A 17,655-nucleotide genomic window follows, 5' to 3' on the forward strand; every position below is an offset into this window, starting at 1 on the left:
CTCAGTACACGGTGTGGGGAAGGCAAGAGGCTTATCCATCACTTTGCTGCTTTCTGTAGGTGATCCAGATCCGGTCCTGAGGTGCATTGTTTCGGGATTCTTTGCAAATGCAGCGAGATTTCATTCTACTGGAGCTTATAGGTAACGTGATACTTTATGAAGTAATTTGGTAAAACAGAAATCTTAAAATTAATCACCCCAGTCCTCACAGAAATTAGATATGCAGAGATAGTAAAAAGCTTAAGTAATTCATTTTAGTTTGTAAATTGCCTCTTTCTAAAACTAACTTGAGGTTAACCATACAAAGCGGCTTCACAAGGTTGTGGAAAAATTGAATTAAAGTACAAATTTATGGGCCCAGCAGGTGACATGGTGGTTAAGGCACTGGACTCCCACATAGCCAATTGTGTTTCGAGATCTGGACCCCGTGGCTTGAAAATTATTCCCTGTGTATTCACATGTGTGCCGATTTGTGGGGGATGGCCATGCCGCAATCTCTTCTCTTCCAGTCTCTTCTCGGGATCTTGGGCACACATGCACACGCACCTGCCGTGAGTTTAAACCACCAAGTCCCGGACTCGAACTATGGTTAACTACATGGTAGTTCAGCGACATAGTCATTACGCTAACTGCTGGTCCCTACACCCGCTTCTTTATGTTCCATTTCTAGGTGTAGAAAATCAATGATCATCTAGGGCCGGAGATGGCATGGTAGTTAAGGGTGCTGGACTCCCACATGGCCGACTGCAATTTGAGTCCCGCACCTGGTGTCTTGCTTGCTAACTTTCTCTCTCTCTCTCTCTCACTCTGTCCCCCTCTCTTCAAATTAAAATAAATAAATAAAGTTAAATAAAATAATTCTTAAAAAAAGAAAGAAAAAAAGTCACTGATCATCGATAGCTTCCTAATAGCATTTAGCACATTCACATAACATAAAAACGAAAGTGTAACTTTAGCCTTTTTTTCTCTAAACCATTCTTGTTCTTTCAGTTGCTACTTTTTTTTTTTCTTTTTTTGGAGAGGTTTTTGCTATAGGGCGCGTGCGCTCGCCAGACAGAGAGAGAGAGACAGAGAAACAGAAAGCGAGAAATCACCCCCCCAGGGGGGATGGCCACGCCGCAATCCCTTCTCCTCCATTCTCCTCTCGGGATCTTGGGCACGCACGCACACGCGCCCAGTGTGAGTTTAAGCCACCGGGTCCGGGACTCGAACCACGATCGACTACGTGGGAGTCCAGAGACATAGCCATTATGCTAACTGCTGGTCCCGCTACTTTTTTTTTTTTGAGAGAGACATTTTTGTTAGAGGGCACATGCACACACCAGTGAGACAGAGAGAGACAGAGAAACAGAAAGTGAGAACTCACTCCCCCAGGGGAGGTGGCCACACTGCAATCCCTACTCCTTCATTTTCCTCCCAGGATTTTGGCCACATGTACACTTGTGCGCAGCATGAGGTTGTGTTTTTTTAAAAAGAATTATTTTATTTAACTTTATTTGTTTATTTGTTTGTTTTAATTTGACCAGAGAGGGATAGAGCAAGAGAGAGAAAGAGAGGGAAAGTGAGAAAGCAAGCTGCTAGGTCTGGCACTTGAACCATGGTCGGCCATGTGGAGTCGAGTATCCTTAACCACCCAGCTCCTGCCGGCCCCTTGACATAAGTTTTAAGCCACTGGGTCCGGGACTCGAACCATGGACTCGAACTATGGTCGACTATTGGGAGTCCAATGATATAGCCATTATACCATCTCCTGGTCCCTCAGTTGCTACTCTTAATCTTTCTCTTCTGTCCTTTGACTCATTTTAGTTTCTAACTGAACTGTAGCCTGTTTAAAGTATAACTGTATTCCTTTTCTATTCTCTAATGAGGGAATAAAAGGGACTTTCTCCCCAACCTTACTTTGCATTTCCTTTGTATATTATTTTGACATTAATATTTTTCCCTTAGAAAATGTAGTCTTGTTCTTTTGAGATCAGTCAGTATATTCCTTGTCCTGGACACACTGAGCTTCTGTTAACAAGTCTAGAGTTATGGGGCTAGTGGGTGGCATGATGATTAGAGCACTAGACTCCCACATGGCTGACCACGGTTCGAGTCCTAGACCTGGTGGTTTGATTTCTCACTCTCTCTCTTTCACTCTTTCTGGTCAAATTAAAAATAATAATAAATAACTCTTTAAAAATAACAAGTCTAGGGACAAGCAGTTAATGTAATGACTATGTCGCTAAACTCCCATGTAGTCGACTGCAGTTCGAGTCCTGGATCTGGTGGCTTAAATTCAAGCCGGGCGCGTGTGCATGCTGCGTGCCCAAGATCCCGAGAGGAGAATGGAGGAGAAGGGATTGCAGCGTGGCCATCCCCCCTGGGGATTTCTCGCTTTCTGTCTCTCTCTCTCTCTGGCGAGCGCACGCGCCCTATAGCAAAAAAACCTCTCCAAAAAAATAAATAAGTCTGGAGTTGCATTGGTAGCACTTTATATTTATCTCTAGTATGTTCTATCTGTTACTCCAAACGAAGTGTTCTGGCCTGTTAATATCTCCACACACTGAAATGTTTGCATTTGGGACAACTCTCTGAGTTTGGAGGTGAGACTCCCTTCTGGAGAGACCCGAGATCTTTCTCAGTGAATACTGCTCCCTTGTCATTTTGATTGGCCCCACTCTCTCTTTTTTTTTTTTTTTTTTGAGAGGTTTTTTTCGCTATAGGGTGCGTGCATTCGCCAGACAGACAGAGAGAGACATAGAGACAGAAAGCGAGAAATCACCCCCCGGGGGGATGGTCACACGGCAATCCCTTCTCCTCCATTCTCCTCTCCGGATCTTGGGCATACACGCACATGTGCCTGGTGTGAGTTTTAAGCCACCGGGTCCGGGACACGAACCGCGGTTGACTACGTGGGAGTCCAGCGACATAGCCATTATGCTAACTGCTGGTTTCCAAGGCCCCACTTTCTTGAAGAATGTTTTGGGTTTTTTATTTCATGATAGAGCATGTGTGCATGCATGAGAGAGAGAGAGAGAGAGAGAAAGAGGAACAATCTTCACAGGGTCTCATTATGCTGCTGCCTCCTTGCCCCAGCCCTCTAGCCCATCAGGATCCTGGGCACATATTGTCATGTCCATTGTATTTCAGGTCAGCCAGGTTGGGGATCTGAACCCATGGTCTACCATGTGGCTTCCAGCACTGCAGTTCAGTGCACTACTGCCTGCTCCATGGAGGCTGGACCATGAGAAGTATTGTTTAGCAATTTCTGCTAGCATTAAAAATTATTTTATCAGGTCATCAACAAAAATATGGGCTATGTAAGCTCATCTAGGGCCAGTCATTCCTTTGAAACAAAGTTCAGCGTTGCTTTGTCCACCACCCCCACACTTCCAGGAGAGCAGCCGGGTCTCAGGACATGGACACAGTGCCGGCGTAAGCTCATGGAACTGGCCGCTCTTTCCCAATGAGAAGATCCCTGCTGCCCACAGGAGCACCCCAGGCCGTGGTTCGGGCAGTGACATCCTGATCTGTTCATGTTTGCCTGTGATCTGATCTTACTGAGAGTGTGGGATCAGTGAATGTTATTTGAATTAAACTGAATCAAATTTGAGTTGGAATTGAAGCTACTACTTCAGAGAAAGTAATAGCCCAATATCAAGCTTTTTTTTTTCACTATTAATACCTCTATTTGTAGTCTTTATCTTTAGTACTTACCTATTTACTATAAAAACTTATGGAAGAAATCACACGATTATTCCTGTCCGAAGGATATTGTTTTAACAAAGAACCTGCAGAGGGCTAGCAGGTGGAGTGGTGATTACGGTGCTGGACTCCCACATGGCCGACTGTGGTTTGAGTCCCTGACCTGGCAGCTTGCTTTCTCAGTTTCCCCCCACCTGTGTCTCTCTCCCTCTCTGGTGAGCACATGTGCCCTGTAGTAAATTGGAAGTAATGATAATAACAAATTAAATAAATCTTTTTTTTAGAGAGAGATTTTTGCTATAGGTCGCATGCGCTTGCCAGAGAGACAGAAAGCGAGAAATCACTCTTCCCCCTCCCAGGGGGATGGGATGCCATGCCGCAGTTCCTGCTCCTCCATTTTCCTCTTGGGATTTTGGACATGTATGTGCACACGCCTGGTGTGAGTTTTGAGTCTTCAGGACTCAATTGCAGTTGGCCTTGTGGGAGTCCAGCGATGTAACCATTATCATCTGCTGGTCCCAATAAATAATTCTGAAAAAAGACAAAAAATAAAAGAGAATCTTCAGGAGATAAATATAAACACAGGCAAAAAACTATTTTTGTCTAAATTTTTTTTCTATGTGTCTACATGTTACTTTTCTTCCATTCTCTTTTTTGCATAAGTCTTGACTGCTGGGTTGGCAGTAGGGGAAGGATCAAGAAAGGACACAAGAGAAGATAGAATTGTTTGAGGTGAAGTTCAGTCTGCAGGCCCCCTTTTTTTTAATGATAGAAATGTAGAGAGATGGTGTTTTGACAGGGTCTCACCATGTGGCCATCCTCCTGCCCCAGCCTCTCAGTTAGGTAGGATTGCAGGGCCTCTCAGTTAGCTAGGATTGCAGGCCTCCACCACCATGCCTGGCATGTAGAGGTTGGTCTGGGAATGAAATTGGGGCATTCCATGCATGCACACTGCCACCCGCACCACTGTGGCTAGGCCCGTGTGTGTTGTTTGGTAGTATTGAAAACGTCTGTGGGAGAGTCTTGCTGTCAGTGTTTAAAGCGTGCTTCAGACAGAATTCTTCTCTTTCACAAGGACTATCCGTGACGATCATGAACTGCACATTCACCCCGCGTCGGTCCTCTATGCAGAGAAGCCTCCTCGCTGGTAAGCCCCTCCTGCTGCTGAGCCTTACGAGTGCCTGAAGACAGACCTGGTTCTTGTTCATCTCCGGGTCCCCAGTGACTTGCACATGGCCTGGATTTAGGAGCATCTTCAAAGCATTTGTCAATTTTGTTACTCTGTTGTCTACAGAGTTTCTGTTCTGTCAAAACTTTCCTCATACAAATGGTGCTGTTTGTTTACTCACTCATCCATTCAGCAGATGTCCGTTCCTACCTGCTGACTCGTTGCTAAACCCTGCGCTAGGCACAGCTAGAGGTGGGTCAGGGTCCCAGCTCATAGTCTGGACGGAGACAGAATTTCCACCACGTTCGAAGAAGGGCTTTCTTCACGGGATGCGTGAAGTATTGGCATGAGACAGAGTCAAGGCTGGTTTCAAGGAGAGTCATTTGCTCTAGACCTAGACACAAGGGTTTTCAGGCACAAAAGGACCTGAAGGGAATTCCACAATGAAGAAGTAGCAGGAGCAGAGTCGTGGAAACATGAGGGAGCCTCATGTCTTTGGGAAGTGGGGAGCCATTGACTGCCCTGAGGCTAGCCAAAGAGTGGCCCATGAAGTAATGCCAGCCTGTAATAATACCTGGGAAGGAAGAGGGAAGTACAGAAGTCGAAAGTAGGGGCCAACAGGTGGTGTAGTGGTTACAGCATTGGACTCCCACATGGCCAACTGTGGTTCGAGTCCCAGACCTGGAGGCTTGAAAATCATGCAGGGAGTGTGATTATACATGCCCACAATCCCAGCAGGAGAATGGAGGAGAAGAAACTGCAATGAGGCCTTCCCCCAGGGGGTGATTTCTCACTTTCCTTTGCACTGTCTCTTTCAGGAAGTGCACACACCCTATGGCAAAAATCTTAAGAAAACAAAACAACAACAAAAAAGCTCTGAGTGGGCATTTAGAACTTTTTATAGCATTTTTACAAGTTAAGTTTATATGTACTCAATTTAATAATAGAAAAGTGTAGGCTTGTATTTCATGTGTCCTTTTTAAGGTTGATTTTTTTTTCCTAGTAACTTATCTGTCTTGTGTTTTACAAGGTGTTGATCAACAGTAGACTGAAAATTTTAGGGACAAAAATGGCTGGTTCTTTCCCAACTGAAAGCTGGAGAAGTCCTGTGATAGAGGAGGGGTACGTGTGGAGAGAGGGAGGAAGGGCCGTAGAGAAGGTTAGAGGGCAGAGGTCCATTGGAAGGTACTTGCCCCTAGACCGGTGGTTCTCAGAGCCTGGTCTCCAGACCAGCATCAGCATCACCTGGAAACTGGTTAGAAACACAGGTTTTCAGTTCTTGCCCTTTGGTTGCCTGTTACCTCAACCTCTGGTAAGTCTTCTCTCTTCTTAAATAAAGGTATCATTTACATACAGGGAAAGATGACGTCACAGTTCGGAGTAGGAGGCATCATCTCAAGAGAGAAAGAGTTTGTTGAGAGGAAGAGGGCACCGGGGCTCTGAAGTCAGAGGTGCTTCAGCCCGCCTGCCAGGAAGGAACGGGCTCCTCTCATAGGGCGCCCAGGCTACCCTGGGAGAATGTGTGCCAGGATGCGTGACTGGTCAGCCAGGGAGTCGGGCACAGTGGGATAAGCATACATGAAACTCGTGTGTTTTGAGCCATCTCTGGGGAGTGAGACCTCTCAGTTCTCACTTTGGGTCACTGTCTGCTACTCTCTGGGCAGTGTGACTCTGCAGTAGCAGCGCCTGGAGTGTGGGTTCCTGCCAGCCAGGTCTGCACAGCACCCAGCCTTGGTTCCTTGTCCAGCCGTGCTCAGAAGAGCTTTACTGAATGTGACCTAACAGATGAATTTTGACAAATGTGTGCACCTGTGTAACTGGCTCCAAATAATATAGAAAATATTTCCATCATTTTAGAAAGCTCCTTCATATCTCTTTATAGTCCATTCCTAGCTTCTAGTCTTTGCTTCTGTTTCTACATTTTCTAATAAAATCATCAGGCTCTGTTCAGAGTTCCGTAAATGCAGTCGACTAAGGGTCCAGAAATTCCCTTGGTGGATAACTGAGATGTGCTTGAAATCACATAGAACTTAGAGTCTCATCTGTAAAACGGACAGATTATTATCCAGCACTCAGGCTTTGAGGCTAAAGCAAGCAACACAGATGCTTGTAGTCAGTACAGGGCCTGGCACATGCTGGTTACAGGTGGGGGGAAACGCTCCTCATCTCATCGTGAGCTGCGGACTCAGCTCATGTTTTCTCCTTTCAGGGTTATCTACAATGAAGTTATACAAACCTCCAAGTATTACATGAGAGACGTGACTGCCATCGAGTCTGCTTGGCTGTTGGAGCTGGCTCCACACTTCTACCAGCAAGGAACGGTAGGAGTGAACAGAGCCTGCCCCATGTCACCAGTTAGCAGCTTCTTCATATTTCTAGATCTGTGTTTATTCTACAATTTCATGCTTTACATTTGTTCCCATCCCACCTCCCCCAAGTCACACACATGTGGTGAAAGGCTGTTATCCATATCCTCAAAGCATTCTGGGTAAAAGCACTGTGTCATTTACTTCATAATGAAGTATAATTAAAAATAAGCTCCTTGGGGCCAGCAGGTAGTGTAGTGGTTAAGGCACTGGACTCCTGTGGTGGCTGACTGTGGTTCGAATTCTGGACCTGGAGGCTTGAAACTCATGCCAGATGTGTGTGTGTGTATGCCCAAGATCCTGAGAGGAAAGTGAGGGAGAAGGGAATGCCGTGTGGCCATCCCCCTAGGGGGTGAGTTCTTGTTTTCTGTCTGTCTCCAGTGAGCACACGCACCTATAGCAAAAATCTCTCTTTAAAAAATAAGCCCGTTATATTTTTCCATGGGAAAAGTAAAAGGAAAATATGTCCCCAGCTCTTCCTCCCTCCCTTTGCTCTTCTAAACCAGCTCTAAAGAAATTAGGACACACTTTGGACCCCTGTTCACAAGAAGTGGCACAGACAGTGTCAGATGAGGATTTCCCCACCAAGCCTATACGTACTGTGTGGCACCAAGGTGGTTTAACCGTGGTGCGTGATAGGGTGCACCGGCGTGCAGCGGGCATGTCTCCATGGCGGCCCACATGCAGGACGCACAGGTGGGGGCATCAAGGAGCAATTCGTAGTTTGTTTCTACTTTTCTTTACTCAAAAAATGGTCCAGTTGTTTCCTACCCCCACCCCCAACGCCATACATTCTTCCAATAAAATTTTTAACTGAGGCCTAGTTATAGAGTATTTGGAAGGCTGGCAGGTAAATTAGAGTTCACAAACTTGGCTAAATCTGGCCCACAGACTCACTTTGTTGGCCTGCACGGTTTGTAATATTGTTCCTGTGCGTTAGTCGGGGTGGTTTTCCTTGGCCTGTCTTCAGGCTCACCGGCAGTTCTTCTGTAGTGTTCAGTCTCTGTTATGCCCATCCAGAGGATATCTCATTTTAGATATATTTTTCCTTTCTAGCGTTTTCATTTGGTTCTTTAGATTTTTTTCTGTTTAGACTCAGTGCATCCATCCTTTTCTTTAAATTCTTGAACGTATTAATAATTGTTTTAAAGGGCTATGTAATAACAATATCCCTGTCATTTCTGATATGTTTTGTCATTTGACTGTTTAACTCCCTTGTGCTGGGTCACGTTTTCTTGCTTCTGTTGAGAGAACAGCAGTTGTAAAAGTACTTGTTAAGAGTAAGATGCAAGCACTTGGAGAAGGATAGGTCTGAAATTGTCTTGGATTCATTTAGACTCTTAGAAAACAGAATTAGACTAGAAGCTGAGTCATTTTCCTTTCTCAGCTCAAATTTGCAGTTTTTTAGGTCAGTCCCACAAAAAGCAAATAACTTCAGAAGTTTGAAGAAAATGACAAGCTCAAATTTCTGCATTTGTTTCTTCTCTCCAAATGCCAGATTTTCAGCCCCTCACCTCTACTGTGATCAGAGTATTTAAAAAGCAGCCAACAGCAATAGAAATCACCTAGTGTACCTTGTTGTGTAGCCAGGGTCCCCACATTCCCAGAGAACGTGGGCCCTTCTTAGCCAAATAGTCCAGAGGGACTTCTGCTATGAACTTGTCCAAAGCAGATGGAGTTCTCGAAGAACTCTCCAGATCTCCTGCCTGTGTATGGTAGATGTTCCTTTGTTGAACACCGTGCAGCACCTTGAAGCCGTCCTCAGCCCACACGTCACCCACACTGTTCCTGGCCCCGTCAGTGACTTTCCATCACCGTTGTTTCTCAGTGTTCTTGCCCTGTAAAGAGGCCTGAAATGGCGCAGTCAGCTTTGTTTATGTTGAACATTCCTCTCAAACAGAGTCCAAAAATGGCCCCACAGGCATGGTGGCATCATCTCCCATTCCCGAGCAAGGCCATGAATGTCTAGCATTTGTTGCTGAGGTCATATCAGGTGACGTTTGGGGAGAGGAGAATTCAGAGAAATTCAGCAAGAGCCACAGCTTGGAGAAGAGTGATTGTTCAGACATGTGCCTTTCTGTCCTTCGCTTTTCCCCCTTAATTCAGAGATATCTTTGTTACCTAGGGAAGAAACCCTTTTAACCTGATTTTTACAAGAATACATGCTGGTCTTAGGCACGAGTGGATAGGAAGTGAATTCTTACAGCTCATGTGGACCCAGGTCCTGTTTTCCATGGTCGTTTCTCGGGTGGTGCTTGCTGGTGTGCAGTGCCTCCTCTCACTCTCGTGTTCTTGCGGGCCTGCTCCACGCTCTTTGTGGGTGATGGGCTTCTGAGGCCACACGGGCGTGCTGAGAACTGGGGTTTGGGCACTGAGCCGTCGGGGGTGGGAATCCTCATGTGACGATCTCATCGTGTGGTAGGGTGGCATGCCTGAGGCACATCTTGAGTGTTTATGATATATGTATACATTTTTTGTTTACAAGAGATTTTTGCTATAAACTCCATGCACTCTCTGGAGAGACAGAGGCAGAAAGTAAAAAATCACCCCCCGGGGGAATGGCCATTCCCCAATCCCTTTTCCTCTAGTCTCCTCTTGAGATCTTGGACACACACACACACACACACACACACACACACACTCAACTGGTGTTTTTTAAGCTGCCAGGCCTAGGACTTGAACCGCGGCTGACTTATGTAGGAGTCCAGCAATGTAACCATTATGCTACCTGCTGGTCCCTTGTTTATGATTTTTAATGAGTTAACCAGGTATCCCTCAGTTGGGGAACAGAGGTTTTTTCTATTTTCCTTTTATATTTTTATAACCTTTCTTTCCCACTCTGCTCTTTAGTCTCAACACTGGTTCTTTCTTTTTTTTTTTTTGGAGAGGTTTTTTCACTATAGGGCGCGTGCACTCGCCAGACAGACAGAGAGAGACATAGAGACAGAAAGCGAGAAATCACCCCCCAGGGGGGATGGTCACGCCGCAATCCCTTCTCCTCCATTCTCCTCTCGGGATCTTGGGCACGCACGCACACACGCCCGGCGTGAGTTTTAAGCTACCGGGTCCGGGACGCGAACCGCGGTCAACTACATGGGAGTCCAGCAACATAGCCATTACGCTAACTGCTGGTTCCCAACACCGGTTCTTTCTTAAAAGCATATATTTATACTCTGCTTCAAATTGCGTATTTTGGGATTTCTAGGATGTTTGGTTGTACCTGAAAATGTAAAGAATATTTTTATCCCTCTATCCCATTATCTGATGCCCACAATTATAACGTAATGCTTCACATACTTATTCTAGCAGAGAATGACATTTCTCGGGGGTGGGCAAGTGTCAATAGGCAGATCCTTTCCGTCTTCCCAGGTAGCTTGTACCCACCATGAGGTAGGTGCCGTGTCTTGAGCTCTGCCATTAAGCACAGGTGCATGGCACACTGAGATCTTGGTAAATTGATGGTTTTCTCTGCCTCTAAGGAGAAGGTTCTTTTTCTTGGCCACCATCAGGAATGTCGAGGTCACCTGCTGCCAAGCCCAGTCTGTACAGTGTTGAGCAGTGCTGTCCTGCCGTTGGCAGCTTCTTTGTAGGTCAGCCATGGCAGCTAGGGGTCCACTGTTCCCTTGATGGGTCACTAAGGCTTTTACCTTCCAGAAGGCTTCCTGAAAGGTTGTGTTTATCGAGGAGCTGTGGACCAGATGGAAGTTCAATTAGGCCCCGCTTATGGGAATCATGTTGTGACCAGCCCCAACTAGGATGTTTTCTCTTCTCTTACAGCACCTGTCCCTGAAAGCCAAGAGGGCCAAGGTCCAGGACCAGTGAGCAGAGCTCCACTGCACTGCAGAGACTGCTTGGTGTCCTCTCTTCCCTGCCGTTGCCCTGGCCCCAGGGCAAGCAGCACCAGCTCCCAAGGAACCTTCGGCTGCTCTGCAGTAGGCAGCAGCCCTTCACTAGCCCCTCCTTCCCGCCTGTCAGCACTTACACTCCTTCCTGGATCCTGGAGGAATGTGTGCATGGGCAGGCACCTGCTGCACTGCACCCGGGCAGAGCGGGAGTCGGTGGGCTGTGCTCCTTGGCTCGCTCAGCACGCGCACTAACCTGGCATGCCACTTCCTGTAGGCACACAGTCCTCACCTAGTGTCAGGGGACACGAGGAGCAAAGTTAGCCAGCACTATGTGAGGTGGCAGAGGGTTTGCACAGCCGTTGGCCAGTAATGTCTGGTGTGGACAGACGAGTATCTACGGACAGATGAGACCTTGGAAACGCTGGGGATTTCTGCCAGAATCACCAAGGGCTGTGTGTGGTGGGCACAGGAGCTCCCCAGCAAGAAGCTTGTCTGTCCTCTGCCCATGTTCCCGTTTGTCTGCGGTCGGGAGGTTGCAAGGGATTGGTGATTGAGAGGGGAGGGTTCGTGTGTGCCGATTTTTGTTGGCCAAGGACTTCCGTGTTTCCCAAGTGGGCTTAGCTCTTAGAGTACAACACCACAGCCTGGTGCCCCGAGCTGAGCACTGGTGCCAGCTCGTCAGCTCAGGCCCCCGGGGGTTCTTCTGCAGCAGAAATTTACACAGTTTAGATGCTCTAAACTTCGTAGCTCAGGAACATAACTGTTGTCTGTTCGTTTTTTCGTTTGTTTGCTTGTCCTTGCAGGAACACACTGGGCGGCTCTCCCAGCAGGCCCTGGTCTCATAGCCGCCCAAGGCTTCTTTGCTGTGATGACGTTGCATTTCTGTATGTGATCGAACTGTTCCCCTTACTGTTTCAGTGACATTTATCTTAGAAACACGGAGCTTGGAAATTTATTTTTGTACTGGTATTAGTTTGGATGCACCACTTTTGGCACCAAACATGTATGTCATTTTTATTTCCATTTTATAAACATGTAAATAATAGCAATAACTTGTTAATACTAGAAAACCTTTATACCTAAAGTAAACACATTCCCTCCCATCTATGGATCTCATGGTCTGTTTGTTAAGATTGTTTAATTCATTGTTCTGAGCAAGAGCCTGACATTAGCTAGGAAACTCAGTGCTGTGGCCTCCTGCAATTTTAGGGGTTGTAAGGGCACAGGAAGCCCCATAAAGCAAGGCTGTGTGACCGATTGCCCTCAGGACCTCATTAGAGCAGACCATGGCACAGTAAGGGAGGGCCTGAAGAGGCACTGCTTCTTGCCGGTTCTCAGTGGGCTCTTTCTGCATAGGGGTCAGAAACACACTATTGTTATCCTCTGGCTTTAGGACAGTGCTGATCCTGATAAGCCTCTGTTGTGGTGGAAGAGGGGGAGGGCACAGGACCTCACCTCTGGTCTGAGCCTGTATATCTAGACGGGAGGCCACATGGTTGGGGAGCAGCAAGCAGGTCTTCCCTGGTCATCTCTGCCTTTGGGTGGCTGATCCCGAGCACCTGGGTCAGTATCTCTCAACCTCCTCTTCCCAGGGAGCTCTCGCCAGGACAGGCCTCCCAGCTTTGTGTCCAGCTGTGTGACAGCCCACCGTGGGTGGAGCTCGTTGACAGAGGCCTGTACTCCTGTGACCTTGGCTGAGGATCTCCTGTATATGTCTGGAGAACCAGATGACCTCGGGGTGACTCAGCCTAGGTGAGAGAGAGATCTGACTGTCTCGCAGGCATGATTGCAGAGCCTGATTGCCCAGCACCTCGCAAGGCAGTCCATCGCATGCTGAGTTAGTCCTTATGGCCTATTCTGGAGTAAAATTTCCCACCGCATTGCTGTCTCCTCCTCAAGCAAGGTGAGAATGCGGGTGGGGAAGGCGGTGCTGGGAAATGCAGAGGCACAGGTCTCCTAGGCCAGGAGAGGGGCTTTGTGTGTGAGGCTAAGGAGGCCCCGCCTGGTCTCTCCGCGGCTGGCTTCTCTGTGGGCTGGGTGCCGCCATCTTGGGAGCCAGTGCTCCTTAGCCAGTGCTCTTGTTGGTCACTCAGTCCCATGTCATTGGCCTTGAGCTGTGTGCATGGCACAGGGACGGGGCTCAGATGTTCCACAAAGAACACTGGCCATGTTGACCAAGGTGGAGACAGGATGACGAGAGTGACAGGTTGGCAGAAGATGGCAGAGGATGAGTCAAGGTGGCCAGAGATCGGGGCAGTTTCCAGAAGAGGCTTCGCCACAGTAACACCCCTTGTACCGTACAGATGGCTCTTGTGCTTGGTGGCCTTGTCTGCCCCCTCACTCAGGCCATGGACTTAGGGAGGCATCAGTTTGTCCAGCTGTTGGTATAGCCTGTTTCCAGGGCTGCCGCTGCTGTGGATGGGGGTCTGCCGTTCAGGCTGGGCTGGTCCCCGCCTCCCCTCCCTGCCATCAGCTCGGCTTCCCAACCCAGTGCCGCGGCTCTCAGCACTCAGCTCTACACCTGGCAAGGGCGCCTGCTGCTGACCAGATGGAAGGTTGGGTGCAGGGCTGGGGGCACCAGGCTGAGGTGCCTAAACTGGGCGACCTCAAGACCCACTCCTGGAACGACTGGTGGTTCAAAGCTCCATTGCAGGTGGCTCTGGGGAATTGGGCGTGGGGCTTCCTGTAAGGAGACAGGAGGTGACATGAGGCAGGAGGCGAGCCCCAGCTCGGGGGGTCAGGAGCCTCAGAGCTGAGTGAAAGCCATTTTTTTTTTTAAGAATTATTAATTTAAAAAATTTAAAAAAATTATTTGTTTGTTTTAATTTGACCAAAGAGAGGCATAGAGAGAGAAAGAGAGGGAAAGCAAGAAAGCAAGCCACCAGGTCTGGGACTTGAACTGTTGTGAGCCATATGGGAGTGTTCAGTGCTTTAACCACCACACCACCTGCTGGCCCATGAAAGCCATTCTTACACAGGTTGGTTGTACCCTCTCAAGTGCTTAGAGCCCAACCTGAGCGGTTCCCCAGAGCCCTTTGACCCCAAGTTCCTGCATACTGGAATTCGGATTGGAATTCAACTCCAGGCGGGTCAAGGCGGTGGACATCAGTGTCGGCCCATGATGACTCATCCTGACTCTCCTGCAGAAGTGAGGAACATGTACTAATGAGTGTTCCATAAAGCTTAAATGCATATAAAAGGCCATCCTTTAGCGTTTCTTGGTGCTAAAATGTTTAATTTTAGGAAAGGATGGTAATATTTTTTAATTATTTAATTTTATTTATTCATTCATTTATTTTCATTGGACTAGAGAGAGGGAGAGAAAGTGAGGAAGCAAGCCACCAGGTCTGGGACTCAAACCATGGATGGCCATGTGGGAGTGTCCAACACCTTAACCATCATGCCACCCGCTGGTCCCTGATAATATTTTCTTTTGTAATGGTTTCCTTGGAAAAATGAAATGCCAACAGTCCTCCATCAGGTGCCCAATTAAAACCTAGTTCAAAAGTCAAACAAAAACTGGATGATGAAATTCTGTCTGGGAACCGCTAGGTTGTGGGCTGAGTGGACTGTGGGCCAGCTGGCAACCCCGCACCATACATCTCAGCTCTGGGAAAACAGCTGATTGCCAAGCAGCTGGATTCTGAGTGAATTTCTGGAGCAGTGGGGGGACTCTCCACCTTTGTATCTTGCTGGAAGGAATCATGTTAACAGGTCTCACCCCCATATTCCTTACTTCACCTCAAGATGAGATCAGATGTTTTCTACCTCTAATGACTCATTTGGGTTTTTTTCTCAGCCTTCCAACTTGTGAAGAAACAGGATGAGGGAACTCTAGATTTCTTGTCAGTTTCATCTGTTTTTTCTTTTCCTGAGTCGTTGGAATTGGAAATAGCCAATCAAATCATGATATGGACAGCTGGCCACATTGGTGAGCTGGAGTTTGCATGGCAGCAGGGCTGGGAAGGGCTTACAGTCCCCGAGTCCTTGTGGTCATCATTCTCCCTTGCAAGGAAGGATAGGATAACATGCTGACATCTTCAGCAAATCAGAATCTCGGGTGGTATTGAACTTGCTCAAGCAGGTCACAGGGCAGAGAGATTCGCAGTGCAACATTCCCTCTGGCCGTCTGGCCTACCTGGCTGCTGCTCCCCCTTAAGGGTTCCACTGAAGGCAGTGAGCAAGCCCAGGAGGCCAGGAGGTTCACAGGGAGTGGGGTGGGACTGGAGTACAGTGGTTAATGACCCAGAATCTCCAAAGATGAAGGCCAGCATTGGCTGTGGCCCAGGGCTTCTGATTCCTTGTCCTAGTCAGTGGCTCTGGATACAGAGGGCCTAGCCAGGCTCTTTGCTGGTGAACTCATACATGATTCATAGGTAGGCCGAGTGCCCTCCCTCCTGATCTCAGCTGTCAGCCTCTGCATTGGGACCCCCCTGACCTTAGGAGCAGGTGTTGGCTGATAAGGACTTATTTATTTTAGCCTTTTTGTGTTGAGTGCCTTTTTTTTTATTTCCTGTTCTTCACAGAGCAGTGCTCTGTGAGGTTGACTTACATGGGAAGGTTCCAGGTATGTCTCCATGTATAGGCCAGTTGCACACCTGTATCTAGGGCTGGCTGAGGCTGGTGGTGGATCATGTCATGACAGACCTGGGGATATTGCCTCTGTCTCCCTCACTCATTGGAAGAAAGAAAGAAACTTTTTAACCCCTTTTTGTAGGGGTTGGGAGTGGGATGCTAGGAATGGTGATATGACAGTCTGTTTTGTTTTATTCTATTTTATTTCTAATTAGCAAGTATTATTTATATATATTTATGGGATACTGTCTACCTTGTAGAATGAGTAATTAGCATATCACCTCAAATATTTATCATTTCTTTGTCGTAAGAACATTAAAAATAACTTTAGCTATTTGAAATATGCAGTATATTATTATTAACCATAGTTAGTCTTACTGTGCAATAGAAAACACGAATTTATTTCTTCCATTTAACTCTGTACACATTGACCAATGTCTTCCCTTAGGCTTTTTTCTTTTCTTTTCTTTTCTTTTCTTTTCTTTTCTTTTCTTTTCTTTTCTTTTCTTTTCTTTTCTTTTCTTTTCTTTTCTTTTCTTTTCTTTTCTTTTCTTTTCTTTTCTTTTCTTTTCTTTTCTTTTCTTTTCTTTTCTTTTCTTTTCTTTTCTTTTCTTTTCTTTTCTTTTCTTTTCTTTTCTTTTTTTGCCATAGGGCACGTGCTTGCATGAGAGATGCAGAGGGAAAGTGAGAAATCACCACCCAGGCGGATGGCCATGCCACAATCCCTTCTCCATTCTCTCAGGATTTGGAGCAGGTATGCATATCTGGCACGTTCCTCAAGTCACTGGATTCAGAACTCAGACTGTACAGAAGGCCATATGGGATCCAGTCACCAACCACCACACCACCAGCTGGCCCCTTATTGATCTTTTTTAAACATTATTTGTTTCTAAATTTTATTTTGTATACTTGTGTATTAAAAAAAAAACTCGGTTAGTTTTGTCATTGTTTTTAAAATTATTTAATTTTAAAATTGTCATTATTATTATTATTTTTTTAAAGTTGACCAGCGGGACCAGTGGGGCCAGCAGGTAGCGTGGTGGTAAGGCTCTGGGCACTTCCACATGGCTGACCATGGTTTGAGTTCTGGACCTGGTGGCTTGCTTTCTCACTTTCCCTTTCTCTCTCTCTCTGGTCAAATTAAATGAATGAATAAATAAAATAATTTTTAAAAAAAGTTGATCAGTGAGAGACAGAGAGAGGAAAGTGAGAAAGGAAGCTGCCAGGTTTGAGACTTGAACCACAGTCAGCCATGTGGAAGTCCAGCCTCCTTAACCACCATGCCACCTGTTGGCCTCATTATTGGGGTTTTAAAAACATTCTCTTTGGTATTTTCATCTTCCCAGTATATTAGTTTTAAACTTGCCTTACCAATCTACCTACTGTTTTATTTTACTTCCTTTACTCCCCTTAAATCTTATGCTTAATTTGCTTTAGTGTTGGCAAAAGGCCCACCTGTAGGTGTGGGAGCTGGAAGAAGACACTGGCCATTGTCGACATCCCCACAAAGGATTAAATGTCAAAATTATACTAGGAGCTCCTATAAATCAACAATAAAGAAACAGCCCCAATAGAACAACGTGGGCAAAGAGAATAAAAAGAGATTCTCAAGTTTTCAGGCCTATGAAGAGATGCTCAAACTCAAACAGAAGCAACAATTAGACATCACTTTGCACATACTAAGTTGGCAAAAATTGGAAAGGGGCCATGGAAAGATTGGCTGAGATAGAGACCTCTGATAGACAGAACAGCTGGTGTAGACGGCATAGCTGTGTGGCCGTCCTGGGGAGCCGCCCGCCACTACTCATCAGATGAGCTTGTGCATGCCCCACACCCAGAGATTCTGCGTCTGGATGTATGTTGCCAGCAAAATCCTCATCTGTGTGTGTGGAAGATGAAGATGCCCATTGGGTGGGGTAAGAATTCATCCACCACTCAGAGGGTGTGCAGGGAGAATGTAGTGGATGATCCCCGAGTACTAAGCAGTTTCAAGTCAACAACACACATGTAACAT

At 46.7% G+C, this 17,655-nt stretch overlaps 1 protein-coding gene across 1 annotated transcript in view; it reads left to right on the top strand.

Moving 5' to 3' along the window:
• The window catches only part of DHX35 (DEAH-box helicase 35), a gene marked incomplete in the record, with an annotated part of 86,988 nt that extends 74,817 nt beyond the window's left edge, over positions 1-12,171 (top strand). The window contains 4 exon segments of the mRNA XM_014586156.2: positions 60-141; positions 4,763-4,834; positions 7,065-7,176; positions 10,999-12,171. Of these exon segments, the coding sequence (XP_014441642.1) occupies positions 60-141; positions 4,763-4,834; positions 7,065-7,176; positions 10,999-11,043 (311 nt within the window).
• Positions 12,172-17,655: the final 5,484 nt, after the last annotated feature.

Source organism: Tupaia chinensis, unplaced genomic scaffold (genome assembly GCF_000334495.1).
Source record: "Tupaia chinensis unplaced genomic scaffold, TupChi_1.0 Scaffold000115_1, whole genome shotgun sequence".
Taxonomy (NCBI): Eukaryota; Metazoa; Chordata; class Mammalia; order Scandentia; family Tupaiidae; genus Tupaia; species Tupaia belangeri.